Source organism: Neopsephotus bourkii, unplaced genomic scaffold (assembly GCF_033783945.1).
Source record: "Neopsephotus bourkii isolate Nb327-2 ecotype Australia unplaced genomic scaffold, CSIRO-AGI_Nbou_v1 NB_962, whole genome shotgun sequence".
Lineage (NCBI taxonomy): Eukaryota > Metazoa > Chordata > Aves > Psittaciformes > Psittacidae > Neopsephotus > Neopsephotus bourkii.
Genome location: NW_026901456.1, coordinates 3,736,470 through 3,757,587, shown reverse-complemented (window position 1 = coordinate 3,757,587; position 21,118 = coordinate 3,736,470). Strand labels below are relative to the sequence as shown.

Sequence of the window (21,118 nt, the reverse complement as noted above, 5' to 3'; positions counted from 1 at the left end):
AATAACCCGACAAAGCTTTTGGGAAAATGGTACTGGTATTTCATGCTGAACTTCGGCATTCCTGGAGGGGGCAGAACAGCACTACCACAGGTAGCCGCCACCTCACACAGTCCCAAGGTCACGAACAGACGAACAAGTCATTTGCAAATGAACAAGTTCGTTCTTTTAACATCTTGTATCAAACCCAGGAAAAAAACAGACAAATAAAACCAATCTTTTTAGTACAGAGGTGGTTCATTTGTGCTTTATTAGACACCTTCCAGGCCCCATAGGACTGATGTGAGGCTTAACTTCTCAGTTGTTTGCTTTAAGGCACTCAAACCAGAACCCTCAGTCTACTTCTCATTTGTAGAACTAAGCTGATTGATAGGCAACAAGAGGTTTTAGTGTTATAAATTCTAAGCAAGAGTATTTAAAGTTTGTTTTGCTGCGAAGAGCAGCTGTCTCACTGCAGGAGCAAAGATTAATGCTTCTCACTAGGGTTAGGAGAATGGAATAGGAAGGTCTTTCCTGGGGACTTGTTCTTTACAGTTTCCTGCTGGGGAGAGTAAAGTACTATTTCTTTTTTATTAGACTGCCATTTTTATCTGGAGGGAAGAAGGTGTCACAGAAGCCTGCATATCCTAGAATGATTCAGGAAAGCATACTGGGGTGGATATAATACACACTGAGCACTAACACTGACTTAACAAATAAAGCAACAAAACAAAAGCCACTATAAACGTAGTTCCTGGTGCAATTATTCACTCACTGAAACAGTCCAGGTTGTACTACATCCTACCATAAAGTGCCATTGGTTATCAAAGATTTATTTCAATTTGGGTTGGGAAATGTGATGATGTTAACACAGCCATCTGTCTGCTGGCAGTTTAGTGTTCCCTTTTATGTTCTGCCTTTTAAGTCTCTCTGGCAGAGCATAGCTGCAGGTATAGCAGCAGAAGCCCTTTGAACAACAGCTCAGGGTCCATGCTTATTCCCAGGAAGCAGTATCTCAGGATGCATCAGTGGCTGCATTTTGTCCAGAGCTCCTCGTGTCCCACCAGCAGCAACATGCACCACCCCTGGGCAGGAGCTTCTGCAGACTCTCAGCACAGGCACTCGTACCAGGCTGGGCTTAAGTTATGTCACTGTCGTTGGAGATGCTGCGTGAATGAGCCTGACCAGCCAAACCGCCGCCATGGGCCTGGCTTCCTTCTCCACAAAACACAACAGATGAGTTGTCAGGGTCATCCTCAGCATCATTGTGCAGCGCCTCTAGGCCAGGCGTGTTCGGGTTCTTCAAGTACTGGGAAAAGCCAGAAACAACAGTTTAGGTATATAAGCCACTTAACAGACACAAGTTACAGACAACAGGTACCACCAACTTGCTTCAGACCAGAGTTCACAGTGAACTAGGAGAAAGTTTAAAATACCTTATTTCTGTGGGAGGAAAAAGAAAATCAATCATGAAAACATCCACTGAAGCCGAGTTAAAGCCACCTGCATTTCCTATTTTCAGTAATTTTTGGCTAATATTATTTTCCTGTCAGTTTAAGCAAAATCCTACTAATTAAGAAGAAGCCACAGAAGAAAACACTTCTTTATTACACTGCTGGAGACACATCCTCCAACAGCAGAAATCTAGCAAGTGACAGCTTGTCTAAAGCACCGATGTAGCAAAGGAAAGCCAAAGTCCTGGTTTGGTCAGTGCCAGGCAAGTCAGATCTACGTACTGCTACCAGCAATCTCTAATGACATGCTTCTCTTGTAGCTGCTTTCTGCTTTGACTTGCCTTCTGTTCCTCCCAAATTAAGTCATCAGCTTTACAAGGAACACATGATCAAAGAAAGGAACATTAGAAAGAATGGAGGCCAGAGGAAATGCTTTCTGTTGCTCCTGCCACCCTCACATATTCTTCTTATCACTAAGCTGATGATGTGTTTCACAGGGAATTGGAGACATCTTCAGGTACTGAACCAAAACCCACACCTGCCATTGAACATTTTATTCCCTGATATAAAATAAAACAAATGTCTGGAACACCGACACCTTCATGTTAAAAGACAGGCGTAGCTTGTAGTTTTACTCAAAAGCTTGTTCTGTACTGTAGGAGGTGTCACAATCTGGCTGAGATGGGATGGCAGCTCAAGTCACATCAGTTGCAGGACAGAATTAACCTTAGTATCAGTTAAGGTACCACTTTCTCTGTAATCATAGCTAATGGCTAAGGAGCAGTAGGCTGGTTTTTTCAGGTGTTAAACCCAAACCTTTTATATGGGAACCTCAAATACATCCACTTCAGCAAATTCAAGACATAAATGAACCTCAAGTTGGTTCTGCTCCATGAAGGCGTTTCTGCAGTAGAACTGCTCCCCACAGCTAAAATCCTTCTGTAAAAGAAGGAAGCATGTGATTTTTCTGAACATCTCAAGGAGTACATATGAAACTGCCTTTAAGCAGACTCCTACGTTTAAAGAGCAGAAGCCCCAGGCTGGTTGATCCCTTCTAGAAATACCCATTATAAAGAATCCTGTGTATTTTCCAGATGACTACAATTACTCCAGAACACAGGATGACAGACTGTTCTTGTGAGCCCTCTGCATGAGATGCTGAACTGGTTAAATACACAGTACATAGATTTTTTTTTTCCTCCTATGTGAGCTATGCTTTGCTTGATACCTGCTACAGATGCCTCCACTGAGCCCCATCAAGTAGTAGCTGAGGTAGCAGGGAGAGAGAAAATGATTTACTCGGGGGTCTGCAAGCAGTCACTCACACATCTGTATTAATCTGGAAACAGAGCTCCACAATCACAGAATTACCATAGTACAAGGGACTACTCTGACAAGCAGATCACTACAAAGAACTGATCTAGAGACCTGCAAACAAATACAGGCTTTTTAAAATATGGAATTTATGCAAAACAAGGACTTTGAAATTGGGAACTTGGCTTAAACACTACTTTCTGTTTAAACACTAAAAAGAGGAAGATGAACGGGACCGGCTAGTGCAGAAATGTGTGAGCTACAAGGAGGAAAAAGTCCCAGGATGACCTTTCCATCCAAGTATTGATAAACCTACAGAGGAAAGAAAAAGAAGCCCAAGAAGGTCCCCCCAGGTAGTCCTCAGCCTTCAAGGCAGTCCCTGCTCTTAAAACCATCAGTGTTTGCTTCTCCATATTTGATTTTTAATGAGACTCAGGTCCCAAGTATGTGTTCTGCAACACACAACAGCTTTTTGCTTCCAGTAAGCAACTGTTTCAGACTTGATGACTTAGATAAGGAATGAAAGGGGCAGACAAGGGGTAGTTAAGGAACAGAGAATCTTGCTCTGGTTTCATAACAGGATTACAGTAGCATTTGTATCTTAATACAAACCATTACTTTTCTTATGATCCCCCATTTTATTCCTCTTCTACTCAACTATTTCTTTTTCTATTCACTAAGTCAGTCAACTGTTTACATTTGTTTCCATTACACAACATACAGCTTTGTTCATATTCACTCCAAGAGCATCGCAGTCTTTTACAGGGGAGAGAAATATAAAACATCTTCACATACCTCTTCAAAGTGTGGTGGGATTTGTAAAGGTGGCTGAGACCAATATTTAAGTTTTTTGTGGTATCTCCACAGAAATAACAAACCAACTGCTACCAGATTTACAGAAAGTAACACCGACAGAAACACCAGTACAATATAGATAGCTCTGCTTGCCTCTGAAAAAGAGAAAAACCAAAACAAATATACATATGGCAGGTTCATATTTATACAAATGGAAAAGAATACACAGCAAGCTGAAATTTACTATACTTGGTAATCAAAGTACATATATAAAGTACATATATATGTTCAGAAGTAGCTTGGTTAGCGATTCCATGTGGCAGTCACCAGCTCAGCCTAAGGCAAGCTCCTGCTTGACGCACCAGCAGGGCAAAGGCAGGGCTGGAGGAATCACTGGTGGCTGTCAGAGGGCAGGCAGGGAGCACAGTCAGTCCTTCCACCCTCAAGCTGTCAGCAAGGGCCATTATTGCCAGAGGTTTCTCTTTCAAAATACGCACCTCTTTTCAAGCCAAGGGAGCATCAGACACTCCAACATTGCAGCTCTGGGGCTCGTGATCAAGTACGTGATCAGTATTACTCAGGAGGTCAGCTCCTGTGGGGCTTCAGAAACTGCACCTACATGTACTCCAGTGCCTTCAAAAGCATTCTAAAGATGGGCTGTGCTGGCACTGGTGGTCACACAGAGGGAGTCAAGAGAGGAACAAGCTCCATTATCTTGCATGTGCACTCCCCCTCTCACTTATCTCCCACAAAAACATGGCACTCAGCATGTTGTCAGAGAAGAAAGCAGGTCAAAGGGGAGCTGGATGTTCCTGTCCTGCAGCAGGCAGTGGCTGAGGGAGAGGATTTGCAAGAGCAACACCATCTCCTTTATCAATGGCTTACCCTGAAGACCAAGTATTTGTATTTTCTTTCTTTGCATATTTGTAGCAAGTAATACCCACAGCAGTATTTACAAAGGAGAAGGACATGGGGAAGAGCATAACCAAAACTCTTAATTACCAACTGAATAATTCCTCATTCTTTCGCCATTAATGACAACTGTGAACTACTATCAGTGGTGCTGTCATAGCACTCCTGACAAATCACAGAAACACAGACTGGTTTGGGTTGGAACATACCTTAAAGCTCATCCAGTTCCAACCCCCTGCCAGGGGCAGGGACACCTTCCACTAGCCCAGGTTGCTCAAAGCCACATCCAGCCCGGCCTTGAGCACTGCCAGGGATGGGGCAGCCACAGCTTCTCTGGGCAACCTGTGCCAGTGCCTCACCACCCTCACAGGGAAGAATTTCTTCATAATATCTAATCTAAATATACCCTTGGTATATACCCAGGTATGTTAACACAAGATAAGACTAACAGTTACATGAGCTAAGGCTCATGTTACACTCATCCCAATACATAGAAAATATAATAAAATTCAATTTATACCACTGATTGTAGTTCTGTAACACTCTGGGACACTCTGCAGTCCAAGTAACTGGAATTCTGGATATGCCAACAATTCGACTTGAATTCTAAAACAGTAAAGTGTCAATTCCTTTAGATTTCTGATTTTGAATAGTGTATTGCTCATCTTTGTCTCCTGTTAAAAAAGACAAAAAAAGAAGTGTTACTGTAAAAACTAGACCTGTCTTCAACATAAATCCCCTCCTGTATTTAAGCTGCTCATTCAAAAAGCGCAGATTTTGTTTCTCAGACTTCAGCTTTCCTGAACAAGAGAAGCCGTGGAATATATTCCAAATTCCCTACTCGAATGCATTGCAAAATTCTCTTCCCCCCCCCCCTTAAATCAAGCTCAACCATTTGAAGCCATCTGTAACAGCACGAACAGCAGAGGCATGAGAACGGACACACAGTCTTATTTTAACCACCATGTGCTGGTGGATGCTTTGACACACCTTCAGTAACAGCTCAGGAAGCAAGCACAATATAGGAAGGCGGAAGGAAAAACAAGCCATGAGAAGTGGAGACTGACGGAGGTGTAGTCAGTGAAGAGCTTCCACCCCCTCAGCTCCTTCTGCTGAAGGGGAAAACAGCTGATGGGCAGTGCAAAACCTCCAGTCTCTACATGGCCAGCATAGTCTTTTGGTTATTTTTAACCTGTGAGGGGCTAGGAGAAGGGCCTCAGGGAGGCCTACAGAAGCATACAAGAGTAACCTCTTGTCTGAATCTCAAACATGAAGGTATTTTAGGTGTGTCAGAAAAATACACATTAGTGCAAGAGAGGAAGGAAGTGGAGGCATTTTTCAGCCTGAAACAAAGGGGTTTTTAAAAGAAATTATTTTTTTCTGCTTCTGTTTTTAACATTTGACTTGAGAATGACATTATTATGAATCTTCTCTTTTTTTCATTTTTATTTTTATTTAAATGTAACTTAATTCCTCCCCTGCAATGCTGGCCTGTCGAGAACACAATTATCAGGGCCACAGACAGCAGCGTAAGTACACAACGAGACCAACACCTCTAAGTCTCAATATGAACACCTCATCCCAGCTGCCCCAGCATGTTTCTATAACTGCCTTTCTCTGCCCTAGGAGTGGGTGACATCAGGCCAAAGCAGCCTGTTACTGAAGCTGCCAGCACAAACAAGCCCAGCACAGGAAAGGAGGAAGGATACTTCAGAGTTTTTCCAAATTGCCTAAGCAACCTTTGGAATCTTAAAGCCACCTTCGATAATGTGCAGATTCTCTCCCTTGATCTGCAATGTAATTTAATCTTTGTTTCACACAGAAGAAAAGAAGACGGTTCTGAAATTCTGTAAGGCATGTAATGCTTGTGCCAAGATCAAATTCACTTTTTCCCAAAACACCAAATGGTGACATTCAGCACTAGGGGGAAAAACAAGAGTTTTCTTCCTCCATTTCTGCTGTTTGCCAAGAGACTGACTTGCACCTCTTAGCCACAACGGCATTATGAGCAAAGTACATTAGAGAGAAGTCTTACTTTTTTAATAGAACTTGTTGCATTCTCCCAGTAGGACACATGATACTGAAGAGAATATCCTGCTTCAGATCCGAACGGGGGCGTGACACTAATGAGAAGTGAGTCAGAGCTTACAGTCACACTGTTCACTTTAGGAGGCCCTATAGTAGCTGCACATAAAAAAAGAGCAGTGAATCTCTGGCATGCAGAACAGCTCCACGTACTGTCTCCAATCTTACTTTGATACTCTCAGCAAACATGCTAAATACGGGGAATACAACATTTTCTCTTCTACTTTATGCATTTAAGATACCTACTTTATTACAAACCTAAGGAAAAAGACTTTAAAGCATAAGTGAAACTAGACAATTAAAAAGTTTCCTCTTACCTTTCCCTAGAATATATCTGCAGTTAATGGTGACACCATTTTGTTCCTCTTTGTTTTTAACTTCAACTAGCCTGCCACATACTCCATATTCACTAAAGATCACATTTGTCAATAGATTGGAAGAGGAGTAACTAGTTTCCCACTCCTTGCTTTGAGGTCTCCACCTGCCCTATAGGTTAAAGATGATAACTTTCTTTAGTCAAGTACTCTGAGGTCTAAATCATGAAAAATAGTATATAAAGTACTGTCAGTACTAATACCAGAGACCTGTGTGATCACAGGTCATATATGGTGACTAGTCATCTAGCTGTTGTATCTTGGCTTCTTTCAGCAGTTAAGCTTATCAGCATTTCTAAAGCACTCCAGGATCTCAAAAACCCCACTCATGCAAACATTAGAGTAGTTAACACCTGCTTGAATACTAAAGAGGGGTAACTATTAAAGTAAAAATCAATCCTTGCATGCAACCGTTACTCACTGTACTTCAAAACTCCCAGCACAACCTGCTCTGTCCTCTGTTGCTTTAGAGAAAATTGCCCCCAGGATCTTTATATTGGTAGAGAAATTTCAGTTTCTTTCTACTTCCTGTTGCTGTACAACTGCAAATGCCTTGTATGTCCTTGCAAATTCCTCAAGCTCCCCTCTCGAGTGGGACTGAACCAAACATTAAAGGAAGAGAACAGCCTGACTGAGCAGCCAATGGTCTCAGTGCCTAGGAACTGATCTCCAGGGCAGTCACACAGGAATGACCACATAATGTTCCTCCTCCTCCCCACCAAGGAAGAGACGCATAAACCTCTTTCCCGCACCAAGCCTCTGCTTTGTCTTGCATTCCCATGAGCCCAGAGCTCAAAGGATCCCAACTCCTGAACAATCCTGTACCACAAGGATGGTATAGATACACTGGTTGTAGACTTCAATGCAGGATTTAGGCAATTCCTCAGCCTTGCATTCTTTACTGCTAGAGAAATTCCAAGATTTAGAACAGAAGTCACCAGGGAAAGCATCACACTCTGCAGCATGGACTACCACTGCTCCTCACAAGATATGGGAGAACTCCAACTAAAGAGTTAATAAATCTATTCCTCTGCTTCAGTATTACTTCAGAGGTGTTTTTAAACTCTGACATTTACTTTCTTCTAATCCTGTAACCAATCAGAGCAAGGCAAAGAGCAGATCTTGTAAAGAACAACAATATGCTTGTTCATACATTTAACAGGATTTAATGTGTACCCTTAACCCTTCCACACAGTAGTCAGGACAGTTTATATTTCTTAGAAAAGGGATCTGTTCAACAGAAACAGGTAGTTTGTAGTCAGACCACAACAAATCAAGGGAGTGTATGTGTAATGTTGTAGCTCTTACAAGGCTCAACCACCGAAGGAAACTCATCTCGTTCTCTTTTGATACTTACTGAAAAAGGGCACTGCTAACCCCACTTCAGAGGAATTAAGTACTATCAGTTTCCAAGTAACACACCAGGGCCTTGCGGTCTTTGTTCACTGAACACCTACAGTTCTCTCACGTGGCTTTTGTACATAATAGAATCAGAAAGTCTACAACAAACAACAGGTTTGGGTTTTTTCCCGAAGAAATCTTTGAGAGAGAGACACTAAACCACAAGCAAGCAGCACTTACTGTTTCTCTCTGCCACAAAGGGATCTGTTTCCACCCAGTCAGAAGTCACTTGCCCCAGCTCAGCCCTCACGCGCAAAACAAGAGTCCAGCGCCGCTCCTTAAGTGACCAGGGGAGACTGCATTCAGTGTGGGTGATCCGGGTACAGTTCATCTCATCCCACTTGTTGAAGGCCCCTCTGCAATGCAAAACAAAGGACAAATAAAGCACCAGCAGAACTGTGCAACAACCTAAAATACAATCCCTTCCACTAAGACAATTTTGGGGATGAAAGAACATGTTACAAAACTACCACTTTCATGCCACCTGAATTCCCCAGCCCTTTCAGCACCTGCACGTCCCCAGGATCTGGAAAAAATTAAAATTAGCAAGAGTGAATTTGGTAAGGCTAAAATTCCACAGGAAACTATGCAACGTTTCTGGGTGCACTTCAGGTCTTCAATCTTTTCTCAGTTCAGCAGACATATCCCAGGCTAAGAGATTGTTTGGCTTCAGATTCTGCTTTCAGGTATACATAAAAGCATGTGTAATAGACATCTTTTCTGTGTTTGTTCATTTCTAGGTGGGTTTTGTTTGGCTGGTTTAACTAATTGTGTTACTGGATTACTACAAAATCAGTTTGGTTGTTTTCAGAACTATTTACTTACGTTTTATAATTGACTGTGTATAACACCAAGCCTCTATCCACTTCAACAGGAGACCACCTCAGCAAGCTACGAAAGTTATAGGAATAAATCATCACACCCTTTGGTGCTGGTAAACGGGGAGAAGATTCTAAAATAAGAAGAGGAATAAAACCAGTTATTGAAACATTCAAGTACACTATAGATAACATCTGATCTCTAAATTCCTTCACCATATATTATATTTAAATTGCTTCGCAGGCAAACCATTCTTCCTCCTTCCATTTCTAGCTGCACTTGTATCACTACATTTAAGTCCCCGCTATACAAAAAGCACTCAAATGCAACTTACTACTTTTATTCCATACAGAACATAGTACTGAAAGTATCAAGTCCAGTACAAAAAAATAAACCCCATTACAAAAGTTCATCTATTTAAATTGTCTGCATCTTACATTTTACTGTGTTAACTTCTCAGAACACATTTTTCCTGCCCATCTGCCTCCTGCTAACTTGCTTGAAAACACAGAGGTTGCTTCACTGAAATCTTTCAGGAAAGGGGGTAGGGAAGCATTTTCAAGCCATTCACAAGCACCATTCCACTTGCAAGCCCCAAATTTCATCTGTTTTGAAACTGATTTCACAATGCAAAAAAAGAACAGAAACCTCCGTTAGAGGCCTGCCTTCTACTAGTAGCAATGTCCATCCAAATTTGGTCATGCTATGAACTCCTGGGGGTGAACAAGGACTGCAGTCATGCTTGAGCAGCTTTTCAGGAGGCAAGCAACACAGAAGTGGAAAGCAAAAGGTTGCGTCTCTGCTGATCCAAGCAGGGTGGAGAAGGAAGCTGTCTACTGGGACTGGAGGGCCACCAAAGGCCAGGCACCGAGCTGGCAGCAGAGGAGTAGGAAAAACAAGGAGGGGTGGGGAAGGGAAAGAGGAAGAAAAGGTTGGATGGATGAACGGCAGTTGAGCAAAAGGCAGAGAACCAAAGGCTGGAGAAATGGGGTGGGAGGGTGAAGTAAAGAAAGCCAGATGAGAGGTGGGGGAGCAGCTGGAGGGAGATGTTAGCAAACAAGGCAAAACAGTGGGCTGAAGAACTATAAAACACTGAAAGACATGGAGATCAACAGTAAGGAATTGGGACAGCCAAAAGCAAGAGACTATGATTACCACCAGTAGGCTGAGGTGAGGAAGGCAGGAAAATGCAATCATCTAATGCCTTCAAAACCAAAATAGCTTCACACTTGTAACCACAGCCTTGCAGTGGCTCAGGTGGGAAGGGCCTCTGGGAGCACTCTAGTCCAAGCCCCTGCCACAGGTAGAGTCAGCTCTGGCATTAAAACTGGCTCCTCAGTGCTTTCTCCAGGCAAGTCCTGAACCTCCAAGGACAGAGCCTGCATGGCCTTGCTGGGCAATGGCTTCACTGCCTGCCTGTCCTAAAAGGGAGGAAGATTTTCCTTCTATACTTGATTCATATACGCCTATGTAGTGGATCCCCTTACACCACCAAACATATGGGGTCAACAGATCTTAAGCTCAAAGACAACCACAACATGATATCCCACATTATAAGATTTCATTTTTTGTTCTTAAGACAATAATCCCCTAAATACGGTTGGGGTTTTTTCACATAAATAAGATCAGACAATGAAGCACTTCAGCTAAATTCTGTCCCCAGCCTTCTTTGGGAACATGGGGATAATGTTAAAAAGTGTTTTCTTTTTGATTTCTGCACCTGTTTTGTTACCCAGCACTGGACAGCACACTGATGCTGATGGTGCCATCTTTGGGAAGAGACACCATGCCAGGCTCTTAACATCCTCCATGTACAGGAAAGAGATGACACAAATCTTCATGAGGTTTCATTAAACCCTAAGTCCATTCACAAAATAACCAGGTTAAACTCTCAAAGTTTTAATGAGGCATGTTACTAATTCCTTAGCCTCTTAGCCACTACTTTTAAGTAGTGCTCTTAAGTAAACACACATTGCTGTAGGCTACAGATGGATCACTGAGCACTACAAACCTGTCTGAGTTTCCTTATACCTGTAAATGCAACCTATTAATCTCCTGCATATTTTCTTCATTTCAGAAAAGTTTTCACTTTCCAGACACGCAGATTCTTTCTTGCACGCTTACCGCTGGTCTGGCATGTGGCAAGGTATCTCACACCATCAGTAATTTGATAGAAACTGATTTTACAAACACCAAGAAAGCTGTCAGAACGAAACACAAGCAATGGCTTTGGGTTTCTCCCCTCAGAAAAAAAAAAAAGGGGAGGGGAGAAACAATAAAAAGCAACGAAGAATGAGGGCAGCTGGTCCATGTTTCCCTCAATCAGGACTTCACACTGATTACTCTGCTTTAGATTAGCATTCAAAACCAGAATATTTCCCCTACCAGCTTCAAAAACACTGCCAGTTATCAAATATATGGCTCTGCAGTTGTCTATCAAGATGCTGCGTGCCACAAGGCACTTACTACTGCACTGAGCTGGGTTTGTAGAGCACCAAGGGAACCCATCTGTATATCAGTTAGACATCTCAACTTGACAAGGGAAGTTACTGAAATTGCTGAAATCACACACTGTACTCTGTAATGATCTTCAGCTTGTGCAAGTCAAAGCAACAAAATACACACTTCAGAAAAAAAGCACTTACATATGAAAGTATCCTAGAAAAACCAGAGCCACCTCAGCCAGGGCAAGGCAGAAACACCCCATCCTTCCTTTCCCTCTGGAAGCTGGTCTCGCTGAGCCAGTTCTTTTAAAGCATCTCCCAAACAACACTCAGATTGCCTTTTTCCTGATGCAGAGACTTCCTGTCTCTTCAAACCACAAGTCAAAGCTTTCACACAGCAGAGTGTGAAGCCACAAGTTACAGTAAGTGAAAGCAGCTCAGCTTGGCCTAGCTATCAGGTTTCACAGCATCCATTCCTGCTGCTGGATAATTTCTGATCCCTTCCCTCGCATCAGCCTGAGAATACATCATTTTGCTGTCAAAAAAGGAAGTCGACAGGGAGGTAAAATGGGGGGTGTGGGGTGTGTGTGTGTTAATGGACTTTTTCCTTCTCTGGTACTAAACTGGCTTCTCATATAGTCAGGCAAGCACCAAAACCTGCAAAATCTTAATAGCAGAAGTGTGTGGCCAGGAGGGGACAGGCAACAATTGCTGACTATTCCTTTGGCTCAGATTTTGAGGTGTAGCATCACCATTTACACCAGAAGAAACATGGTGTGCCTACAAAAGAGAGAACAGAGAGGGAGGAGGTCCTACACACAAGCCAAACACAAGAACAGCTCCCTAGGAAATCCTCCTACTGCAGCTGGGATGGGACTGGGCAACACTGACTGCAGCAAGTCCCCCTGGCTTGCCCCAACCCACCCATGGGCATTTGGACTCCTGAGTCCATCTACAGAGTGCAAGCCTGGTAAGTTAGCTGCTCCCAAACAGCCAGGCAGCTGCACAGGACTCACCAGTCACAGGCTGGTCAGCCAGACCTTGATGAACACAACAAAAGGTGACAGCGGATACATTGAACTCACGGAGGTACTTGCATGATAGAATAAGGACCACACTGTACACGTACCCCATTCAAGACATGTCACAGCATCTCTTCTGCACTTGCTGGCATACAGAGTGAAGCCAGGATTATATACTCCTCAGCTACAGCATAGACCCAACCTGAAGAGCTTTGCTTTCAGGGCCTCCGTTATGGCAAAGCATTTACATGTAAGTCTAAATCCATTCCTACCCAAACTGTCAATTCACAAAATCAGATAGAGTCGACTCTAGTTTTTTAGTGTTGTTTAATATCTTCATTGATAATCTGGGTGAGGGGATCAAGTGCACCCTCAGTAAGTCTGCAGACAACACCAAGTTGGGCAGGAACATTGACCTGCTGGAGGACACAAAGGCTCTGCAGAGGGATCTGGACAGGCTGCGTCAACGGTGTGAGGTTCAACAGGGCAAAATGCCAGGTCCTGCACTTGGGCCACAACAACCCCATGCAATGCTCCAGGCCTGGGGAAGAGTGGCTGGAAAGCTGCGCACTGAAAAAGGACCTGGGGGTGGGGACTGATGGAGCTGAACATGAGCAGCTTGCGCCCAGGCAGCCAAGGCGGCCAACAGCAGCCTGGCCTGTGTCAGCACAGCGCAGCCAGCAGAACCAGGGCAGTGACTGTCCCCCTCTACTCACCACTGGTGAGGCCACACCTCAAATTCTGTGTTCGGTTCTGGGCCCCTCACTACAAGACAGACATTGAGGTGTTGGAGCAGGCCCAGAGAAGAGCAACAAAGCTGGTGAACGGTCTGGAGAGTAAGTCTTGCAAGGAGCAGCTGAGGGAACTGGGGGTGTTTAGTCTGGAGAAGAGAAGGCTCAGGGAGACCTTATCACTCTCTACAGCTACCTGAAGGGAGGACGTAGTGAAGCACAGGTCAGTCTTTTCCCTCAAGTAACAAGTGACGAGGTAACGGCCTCAAGCTGCACCAGCAGAAGTTTAGACTGGACATCAGGAACCATTTATTCACAGAGAGGGTGCTCAGGCATTGGAACAGGCTGTCCAGGGAAGTGTTGGAATCATTGCCCCTGTAAATGTTCACAAACCGCGCAGGCCCTCAGTGCCACGGTTTAGTGGTAGACTTGGCAGCGCTGGGGTAACAGCTGGACTACACGAACTCAAAGATCTTTTCCAACCAAGCTCGTTCGATTCTACGATTCCAGTACAGTTGACAAACGGGTGGCACACCACATACAGCCACATACACATACACCGTACCAACCCCTCCGCCACCGGCTAAACTACACAAGTTTTATCTGCTCCCTCACAGACGCTCAGCCCCGTGCCCAGCAGCAGAGCCAGGGGCAGCCCACACCACGGCACGTTTCTAGGAGCAGCAACCCCGCGCTGGGCAGGAGAAGCCTGGACTTGTCCTCCTTCAGAGGGACAGGCACAGCCAACGCACGGGAAGGGTGAAACCCGCCGGCAGCCCCGCTCTCCCCACTGCTGTCCCCCGTGCTGCGGCTCCCGCACCCATGGGACGGGCCCCGCTGTCCCCACCACAGCCGCCTCCAGGGCCGCCCCAGCCCGGGCCCCCGCGCCACAGGCTTCCGCTGACGCCCGGGCCGGAAGCCTGTCGGGGGACAGAAGCACCGAGAAGCAAAGCCCGGGCGGCAGCCCCCAGCCCTGTGCCGCCGGCCGCGACCGCAGCGAGCCCCGCTGCACCCACCTGCACCTGAGGCCCGCACCGCGCCGAGGAGGAGAAAGAGGAGCAGCGCCCAACACGGCATGGCCCGGCTGGCAGCGCCCCGCCGCCCGGCCCCGCTCGCTGCCAGTGGCTGCTCGCCGTCCCTGAGGAGAGGGGCCGGCGGCGGGCAGACCAGGCGGGGGCCACTTCACACCCGCAGCCCGCCGGGCCTGGCTGCAGCTGATTACGGGGAGCCGGGCCACCGCTCCCCTCAGCCCCGACTCTGCTCCGCCTAAGGGAAGGGTGAAACCAGCGACACCCCACGGGAAGGCAGACCCCGCCCTCGGCCCCGCCTGCAGCGTCGCGGGGTCTGGGGCCAACGGAGCCAGCGGGGGGTTCCCGGCGGTGCCCTCGCTTCAGGGGTGGCCCAGGCCTGCCGTGAGGGCGGGGCACGGCCCAGCGCCGACTGGTGCCCGCGGTGGGCAGCGCGGAGGGGTGCGGGTGCGGTTATGGCCTGCTGTTGATGTGAGAAAATGTTGCCATGAAGCGGTTAAGTTCCCCAGCGTTCTGTGGTGCACCTAGCGTAAGCTGCACAGACCGTGATGAAGCCTAACCTTATACCTTAAACCGGTGCTAATTATTACACGGTATTGCAATTAAAACATCTGAGGTGGTGCCGGCGGGGGGGGGCAGCATTCCTTCCAAATAATTATTATTTTAATAGAGCAGTTGTTTTAAAATTATTCACTAGGCAGAGACCTGTCTTTTAAGAGTTTTAAGCACTGCTTTACTTGAAAGTGCGATAAAGCAGAGGGGTGTTTGGTGTGCCTCCTGCACAGAGCCAAAATGCTCTCTCTTCAATACTTCAGAGAGGAAATGTTTTATTAGCAGCCTTCCAATGCCTAAAGGCAGCCTACAAGAAATCTGGAGAGGGACTTTGTACAAGAGCACGTAGGGATACCACAAGGGGAAATGGTTTTAAACCGAAAGAGGGGAGATTTAGATTAGATATAAGGAAGAAACTCCTCACTGTGACGGTGGTGAGGCACTGTCACAGGTTGCCCAGAGAAGCTGTGGCTGCCCCATCCCTGGCAGTGCTCAAGGCCAGGTTGGACGGGGCTTGGAGCAACCTGGTGTAGTGAAAGGTGTTGCTGCCCATGGCAGGAGGGTTGGAACTACATGAGCTTTAAGGTCCCTTCCAATCCAAACCATTAAGTGATGATGAGATTCTATGATTGGTACAAGATTGGGCAGAAAGCAGAACTGTGACCAGCAGAACTGCCAAAAGAGGAAACCATGCAGAGTTAGGGTACTTAAAACATCTTTAATTAATATTAATAAGGGTGATGTTTGGCCACCTCAAGGCTCCCTGGGCAAAGTTTACACCAGTGCCATCAGATTTCCAACTAAGGGAAAGCAGGCAAGTACAGCAAGAGTATCTTGTGCTCAGAGAACTAGGTAAGGGCTGGGCAGCTTTGATTTCCAAGCTTGTATGAATCACTTGATTTTGCTGTAGTTCAACTCCTACTCAGTCGAGAGATTCCTCCTTTCTCTTAGCCCTGTATGGCCTGCTTTTATCAACTGCAGGCTTTCAGGGCAAAGATCCTCCTTCTGCAAGGAGTTACACTAATAAAGCAGGACAGAATCTCAGTCAAAGCCTTTTAACACTGACAAATTATAAGAGCTAGAAAGTACAAACAAAGGAGGGGGAAGAAAAAAGCAAATGCTGAAAAACTCACTAATTGGTTGGTTGATTCTCAAAATGAGATGGGCTGGAAAGGGATGTTAGAGATTAAAGTCATTGAGTTATGTTTTGCTCCACTTAATATGGCTGACCTCTTTCTGAACCCTTCTGGGAAGAGTGACTCAACTCTTTCAGTCAAGCAGCACTGTTCTACTGAAACCCTCTGCTCCACAAGCTTCACTTGGGGATTTTCCCAGTGCCAGCCCTGTGCTGAGACAAAGATTCTTTAAGTATATTTGAAGCCAGTGGAGAAGTTTTGGTCATGCACTGTTAATGTGACTGTGGAGCATTTCTGTTGACAGCAAAGAAGGTAGCTGGGAAAGCCACTGGCAGTTTCTAACTGTGAAACTTACATAGCAAAACAGCAGGTCTAGAAGGCATGTTAATTTTGGTGGCCTCTACTTCATACTTGAACAAAATTTTTGATTCACTGAGGAAACTTATTAAAGAGCAACTCAAACCATAACTTCTGAGGCAGGGTTTCCTTCTACACTTGCACTGAAAGACACATACTTAGTGCAATTGTTAGAGAAATCCCATAATGGGTCATGTTTTGGTTTTTGCTTTTGTCAAACCAGACAGGAAAATCTTGCAGTCTTTTGGTTTTGTTCCAGCTGATGTCTCTCTCTCACCTTGAGCTTCCTATTGAGTCAAAGAAATTACTCTGTTAACAGTCTAGCAGGCTGCTAGGAGGGAAGTCAGATTGACTGGTTGTGCCTCCATGAAAAAAGGTTAATGAAATATATGGTTTTCACCATCAGTGGGTGAGGATGTCTTAAAACTGGTAGCTTAAGGAGAGTTGAAGAGAGAGGGGAGAGAACTGAGAAAAAATAGTGATTTTATGGAGATGGAAATGAGAGAACTGGAGTCAATGCAACATCTGATCCTATTAATCAGCTCCAAAAGAAAAAAATACTTATTAACCCAGGAAATCTGTAGAACCTACAGGAGTTCAGAGGTAATTCTGTATATTGCTTTATTTTCTTCGAGCTTAGGGAGCAAGAAGCAAAGCTAATGTCAAATCAGAAAGTAAGGAACAAATAAGTTTTCCTTGATGGTCTTTTTCTCTCACTAAAAATTATCAACATAAAACGTGAAAGGTAGCAAGTGAGGTAGAAAGAAATACATTTCAGAGGGAAAATGGTTCCATCTGCCACTTCACGTGTCAGGCTCTTAGAATCACTGAGAAATCTTACGTGTACTAAAAAAAGAAAATTCATTGTGCAAACTATTTGCTACTCTAAAGTCTGGCCTTGACAGTTATTGTATGTGGATGCTTGGGTTTACCCTTGTAAAACTGAAACCAACTCACCCATAAGAAGACAGATAATCAGTATGAAGGCAGTCGTTTTCCTGCAGCCCAATTTCTGGCACATAAACTTGAACAAAAATTGAATCTGCAAAATGTAAGGAATTTCTCCAAATATAACACATAGAAAGAGGTGAAATACATCTCTTGTAAGACTTGTGGATGCCTCATACATCAGGTAGTGACCAGGAGGTGAACGACATTGGGCCACAGTGGTCTAACAGGGAAATCAACCACCTTCCTTGTGCTCTTCCATTATCCCTCTTCCAGGCATCCCATGTAAAGAGCTGTGGCTAAATCAGTTAAGAAACCAAAAAAAGGAAGCAGATAAAAAAGAAAAATTCCCCCTCCCACCCAATTTGTAAATGACCAAAAATTTTTAAAAGTCACTGGAATTCATCTATGGTATTTACTCTGCTGATGTTTCGAGTAGTATGAACTTACAGACGTTTGCAAGCTCTTCAAACTCTTACCTCTTTACTTCCAATTCATGGTGTTTGCTGCTATGATTTTTAATGTTATTCGTGGAAGACAAATGTAATTGAGTTGTTTGGTACTGGCCTAACATGAAAACCATACCGATCTGTTCAGACATAAAGCCTCTGCCTGCAAATTGTGCTGTGACAGCTCTACTAACCTGTGGGAGAAAGCTGGAATGATCTGGGCCCTCATCTGCAAACTGAGTCCTATTGGAGGTAGATGGAAGGGTATTTAGGGATGTAAAGCAATTCAGCAAGACATCTTCATTCTCTTCAGAGTTCTACTCCATGTGGGACTTTCAGTAACTAGAATGTTCTGGTCCTCAGTAGCTGACAGAGTAAACCTTCTGCAGCCCTCTTTATTCACAAGAGGTTTGCTATGGGAAACATCATTGCATAGCAGACGTTTGAAGACAGCAAGCACTTTATCTTCCTATGGTCTTATTCCCAACCTGCAAAGGCAGAGCTGCTACCATCAAATAGTTCAAAATTAAAAGTGAATGACAAGATTTTTAAAAAGCTCCTAATATTTTGATGTTTGCAATAAGGATTATGTTGTATTTTTGCATTCAGACATCCTGTATATACAACCCTCTGAGAGTATGAGAGAGCGAACAAGTATTTCATCTCACAAATGCATAGGAAGAGATGATTTGGGATGGTGCTAAAGAGCTGATAAACATCTATGTATTCTCTTCCTGTTGTCCCTCGACACAGCCACATAAGTTTTGGTCCTCTGTGCTCCCCTGTCAGTTGTTCTTTAACACCCGTTCTGTTCTCTCAGCTGTGTTCATGCTCCTCCAGCTGCTGCAGGATCCATTTCTAACACTTCCTCTTGAAAAAGCTGAGAGAGAGAGAAAAGAAGAAAAGAATCCAAAACTGGGAAAGAGGAGCTAAGAGTGCAACTGGGAGAAAAAACATCCATAAATTGATGCACAGGCAGCTGGCACCATGGTGTTTGGGCTGCAGTGATCCCTATGCTCAGAAGGAAATGCTGGGTAGAACAGACTTCACCCTGGAAAGAGCTATGAGCACCCACAGCAGCCAGTAGTGCCTGGCCCTGCTCTGGGCTCAGGCAGTGTCGGAAATGCTTTACATGTGGCCCTGCAAACTAAGGTATTCTGAGGACTCTGGCAGCAAGAACCTGATAAGACCCATGGCAAGGTGGCCATGTGGCCACAGGTTTCCCAGGCCAGCATCTTGAGGAGTCTGACTTCTCACCAGCTCTTTGTTGAACCTGATATTACATCATCTCCCATAAATCAGCAGCTCCATCAGTAAGACAGATGTTCACTAGTTTGGGAATTCATTAGTTCTGTGTCACCACGGAGGGGGGGCTCCACTGCTGACTCCTGGGGATTTCCTTAGCATTACACAACAAGATAAATGCCTGATCATGTGAAGTGAGGTTTTAAAGATCAGGCCTCTCCTCAGAGGAGAAAAGTTACTTTATTTCTCCCATGCATTCTGAGGTAAGATTATGAAGTGGAAGAGTGAGTTAAGGAAGTTAATGTCACACCAGTAAAGACATTTGCCTTGTGCTAGTTCTTGAATTTTAACTGGAAAGTTGGTGCTGTCATGCTTTGCATTTTGACCTTGTAGCATAGGGAAGTGTTGTTTTTAATCTCAGGGCATATCAGTTAACAGTTAATACAAAGGCAAAAGGTAGGAAATATTTTTATTTATTTCATACTTAATACAAATATATTACAGTGGGAGCTTGGCCCCACTAAGCTCTCTTCAGGTTGTCTTCTCCCGCTCACAGTCACAGCAGCAAGCTGTACTCATATATATGAGGCTCAGGCTATGCTGTTTGTGCCTGTCAAAAGCAGAGAAGGCAAAGAGATCAGGAAGAAAAAAAGAAACCCCTCCCTCAATCTTGTTTGCATATTTGGAATTAGAGCATTATTTAGATTGTTTACTGGTGAACTGAGCAACCAGAACAGGTTTTCCTAGCGGCCAGTGGGTATGAGCCCATGCAGTGTGTGCATTTTGGTGTGCTGCGGTGCTTTAAACCAAAAAGTTTTAGTGATTCATTCACTGATGAAATAAATTCTCCTAGAAAGAGAGGGGAAGTACAATCAGTCATGGCATGCCTATTTGGAGCAGTTTACAGAGCAGCAGAAACAGATATGCTTATGTGGATAGATGAAACCCCCATACCTGCTGTAGATAAACTTGTCTTCCGGATCATTATTTCTAAGACAAGGCGCATCTTGACCTCTGAAAATGATCACTAATTTAAGATGCCGGGACATGTAGTTGATAGCTGTAAATAGTTACATTAACAAAAAAGACCACAGTGACAGAAAAAAACAAGTTCATCAAATACTGATGTTTAAATGTGTAATTGTTTGGACTGTACAATTTTTGGTGTGGGGATTTTCAAGGCGACAGGGTAGGAGGTTAAAAGAGGTTAATTCCATAAATCATTCTTCTTTGACAAGCGCACCCTAAGGCACATTGCACTGTTATTACAATATTATTTCTGGTAACGGAAGGCTTGCAGCACTGGGAAGTGACTTACAAAAGCACCTCCAGAAAACACAAGTGTCCAAAACCAGTGGCACTGGTCTGGCTTGCTGGCCTGGCTGATCTGACACAACTCTTCTCGGGGTTAGTTGAACTGATGCGTCCCAGCACCAGGTAGTTACTGGATCCAAAGAAAGAGAGTGAGGAAGGATTTGGGAGATAAAGGCTTTAGGCTGGGGTACAAAACAAGCAACACTCATCCAGTCTTGACAGCTGTAAAATCAGCTCTTCTGTTAGGTCGAATCTCAACCTGCAGGACTGCCTTACCCTTAGAACATTCCTCTTTGATGCCTGAACTAGACCATAATGCTTATTGAAAAGAATGAGTGGAGATCTATGACAGGAGCTGAATCTCATCTATTACTGGAATTTCAGATGGATGTTGCCAACGCTTAGACTATTTGTCTAAGCCTTCCAGCATCTCAGTGCTGAGGTACAAACTAAGATTCATGCAAAGAATTTGGCCTTACAAATGGACAGAAGATCTGGAAGCAAAAACAGAGACCTGGCTTTTCACACAGAGCCTTATGAAATACTGATACCAAAACTATGTGGGCCTATGGGCACCTGCAGAGCCCATTTCCATCCTGACGACTTCATTTGGTGACAGAAGACTTGGAGAGCATTCACATCTTGGCTTTTTTATTACTTTTAAGAATCTCCTCCAACAAGAGATGGAACAGGGTCCATGAAAAGGAATTAGGCAAGCTGGGTTTGGAAATGGTAATGCTTTAAGTTAGTTTTAGACATCAT

At 44.5% G+C, this 21,118-nt stretch overlaps 2 protein-coding genes across 4 annotated transcripts in view; one reads left to right on the top strand and one right to left on the bottom strand.

Moving 5' to 3' along the window:
• TMEM50B (transmembrane protein 50B) overlaps positions 1 to 9,280 on the top strand; it is a 32,930-nt gene extending 23,650 nt beyond the window's left edge. Inside the window, exons 7-8 of the transcript XR_009726345.1 lie at positions 2,525 to 2,608; positions 9,186 to 9,280. The gene's annotated coding sequence lies outside the window, so the exon portion shown is untranslated. The remainder of the gene's footprint in view (positions 1 to 2,524; positions 2,609 to 9,185) is intronic.
• IFNGR2 (interferon gamma receptor 2) overlaps positions 1 to 14,553 on the bottom strand; it is a 147,483-nt gene extending 132,930 nt beyond the window's left edge. The window contains exons 1-7 of one of the 3 annotated variants that reach the window (XM_061359103.1): positions 14,344 to 14,553; positions 9,137 to 9,263; positions 8,492 to 8,667; positions 6,487 to 6,635; positions 4,972 to 5,125; positions 3,540 to 3,694; positions 714 to 1,285 (exon numbers count right to left, since the gene is read on the bottom strand). In XM_061359103.1, the coding sequence (XP_061215087.1) occupies positions 1,115 to 1,285; positions 3,540 to 3,694; positions 4,972 to 5,125; positions 6,487 to 6,635; positions 8,492 to 8,667; positions 9,137 to 9,263; positions 14,344 to 14,404 (993 nt within the window). In that variant the 5' untranslated portion in view covers positions 14,405 to 14,553 and the 3' untranslated portion in view covers positions 714 to 1,114. Of the gene's footprint in view, positions 1 to 713; positions 1,286 to 3,539; positions 3,695 to 4,971; positions 5,126 to 6,486; positions 6,636 to 8,491; positions 8,668 to 9,136; positions 9,696 to 14,343 lie in introns of those variants that run through there. The other 2 variants (XM_061359102.1, XM_061359104.1) reach the window with 2 other exon arrangements.
• Between the last annotated feature and the right edge of the window lie 6,565 nt (positions 14,554 to 21,118).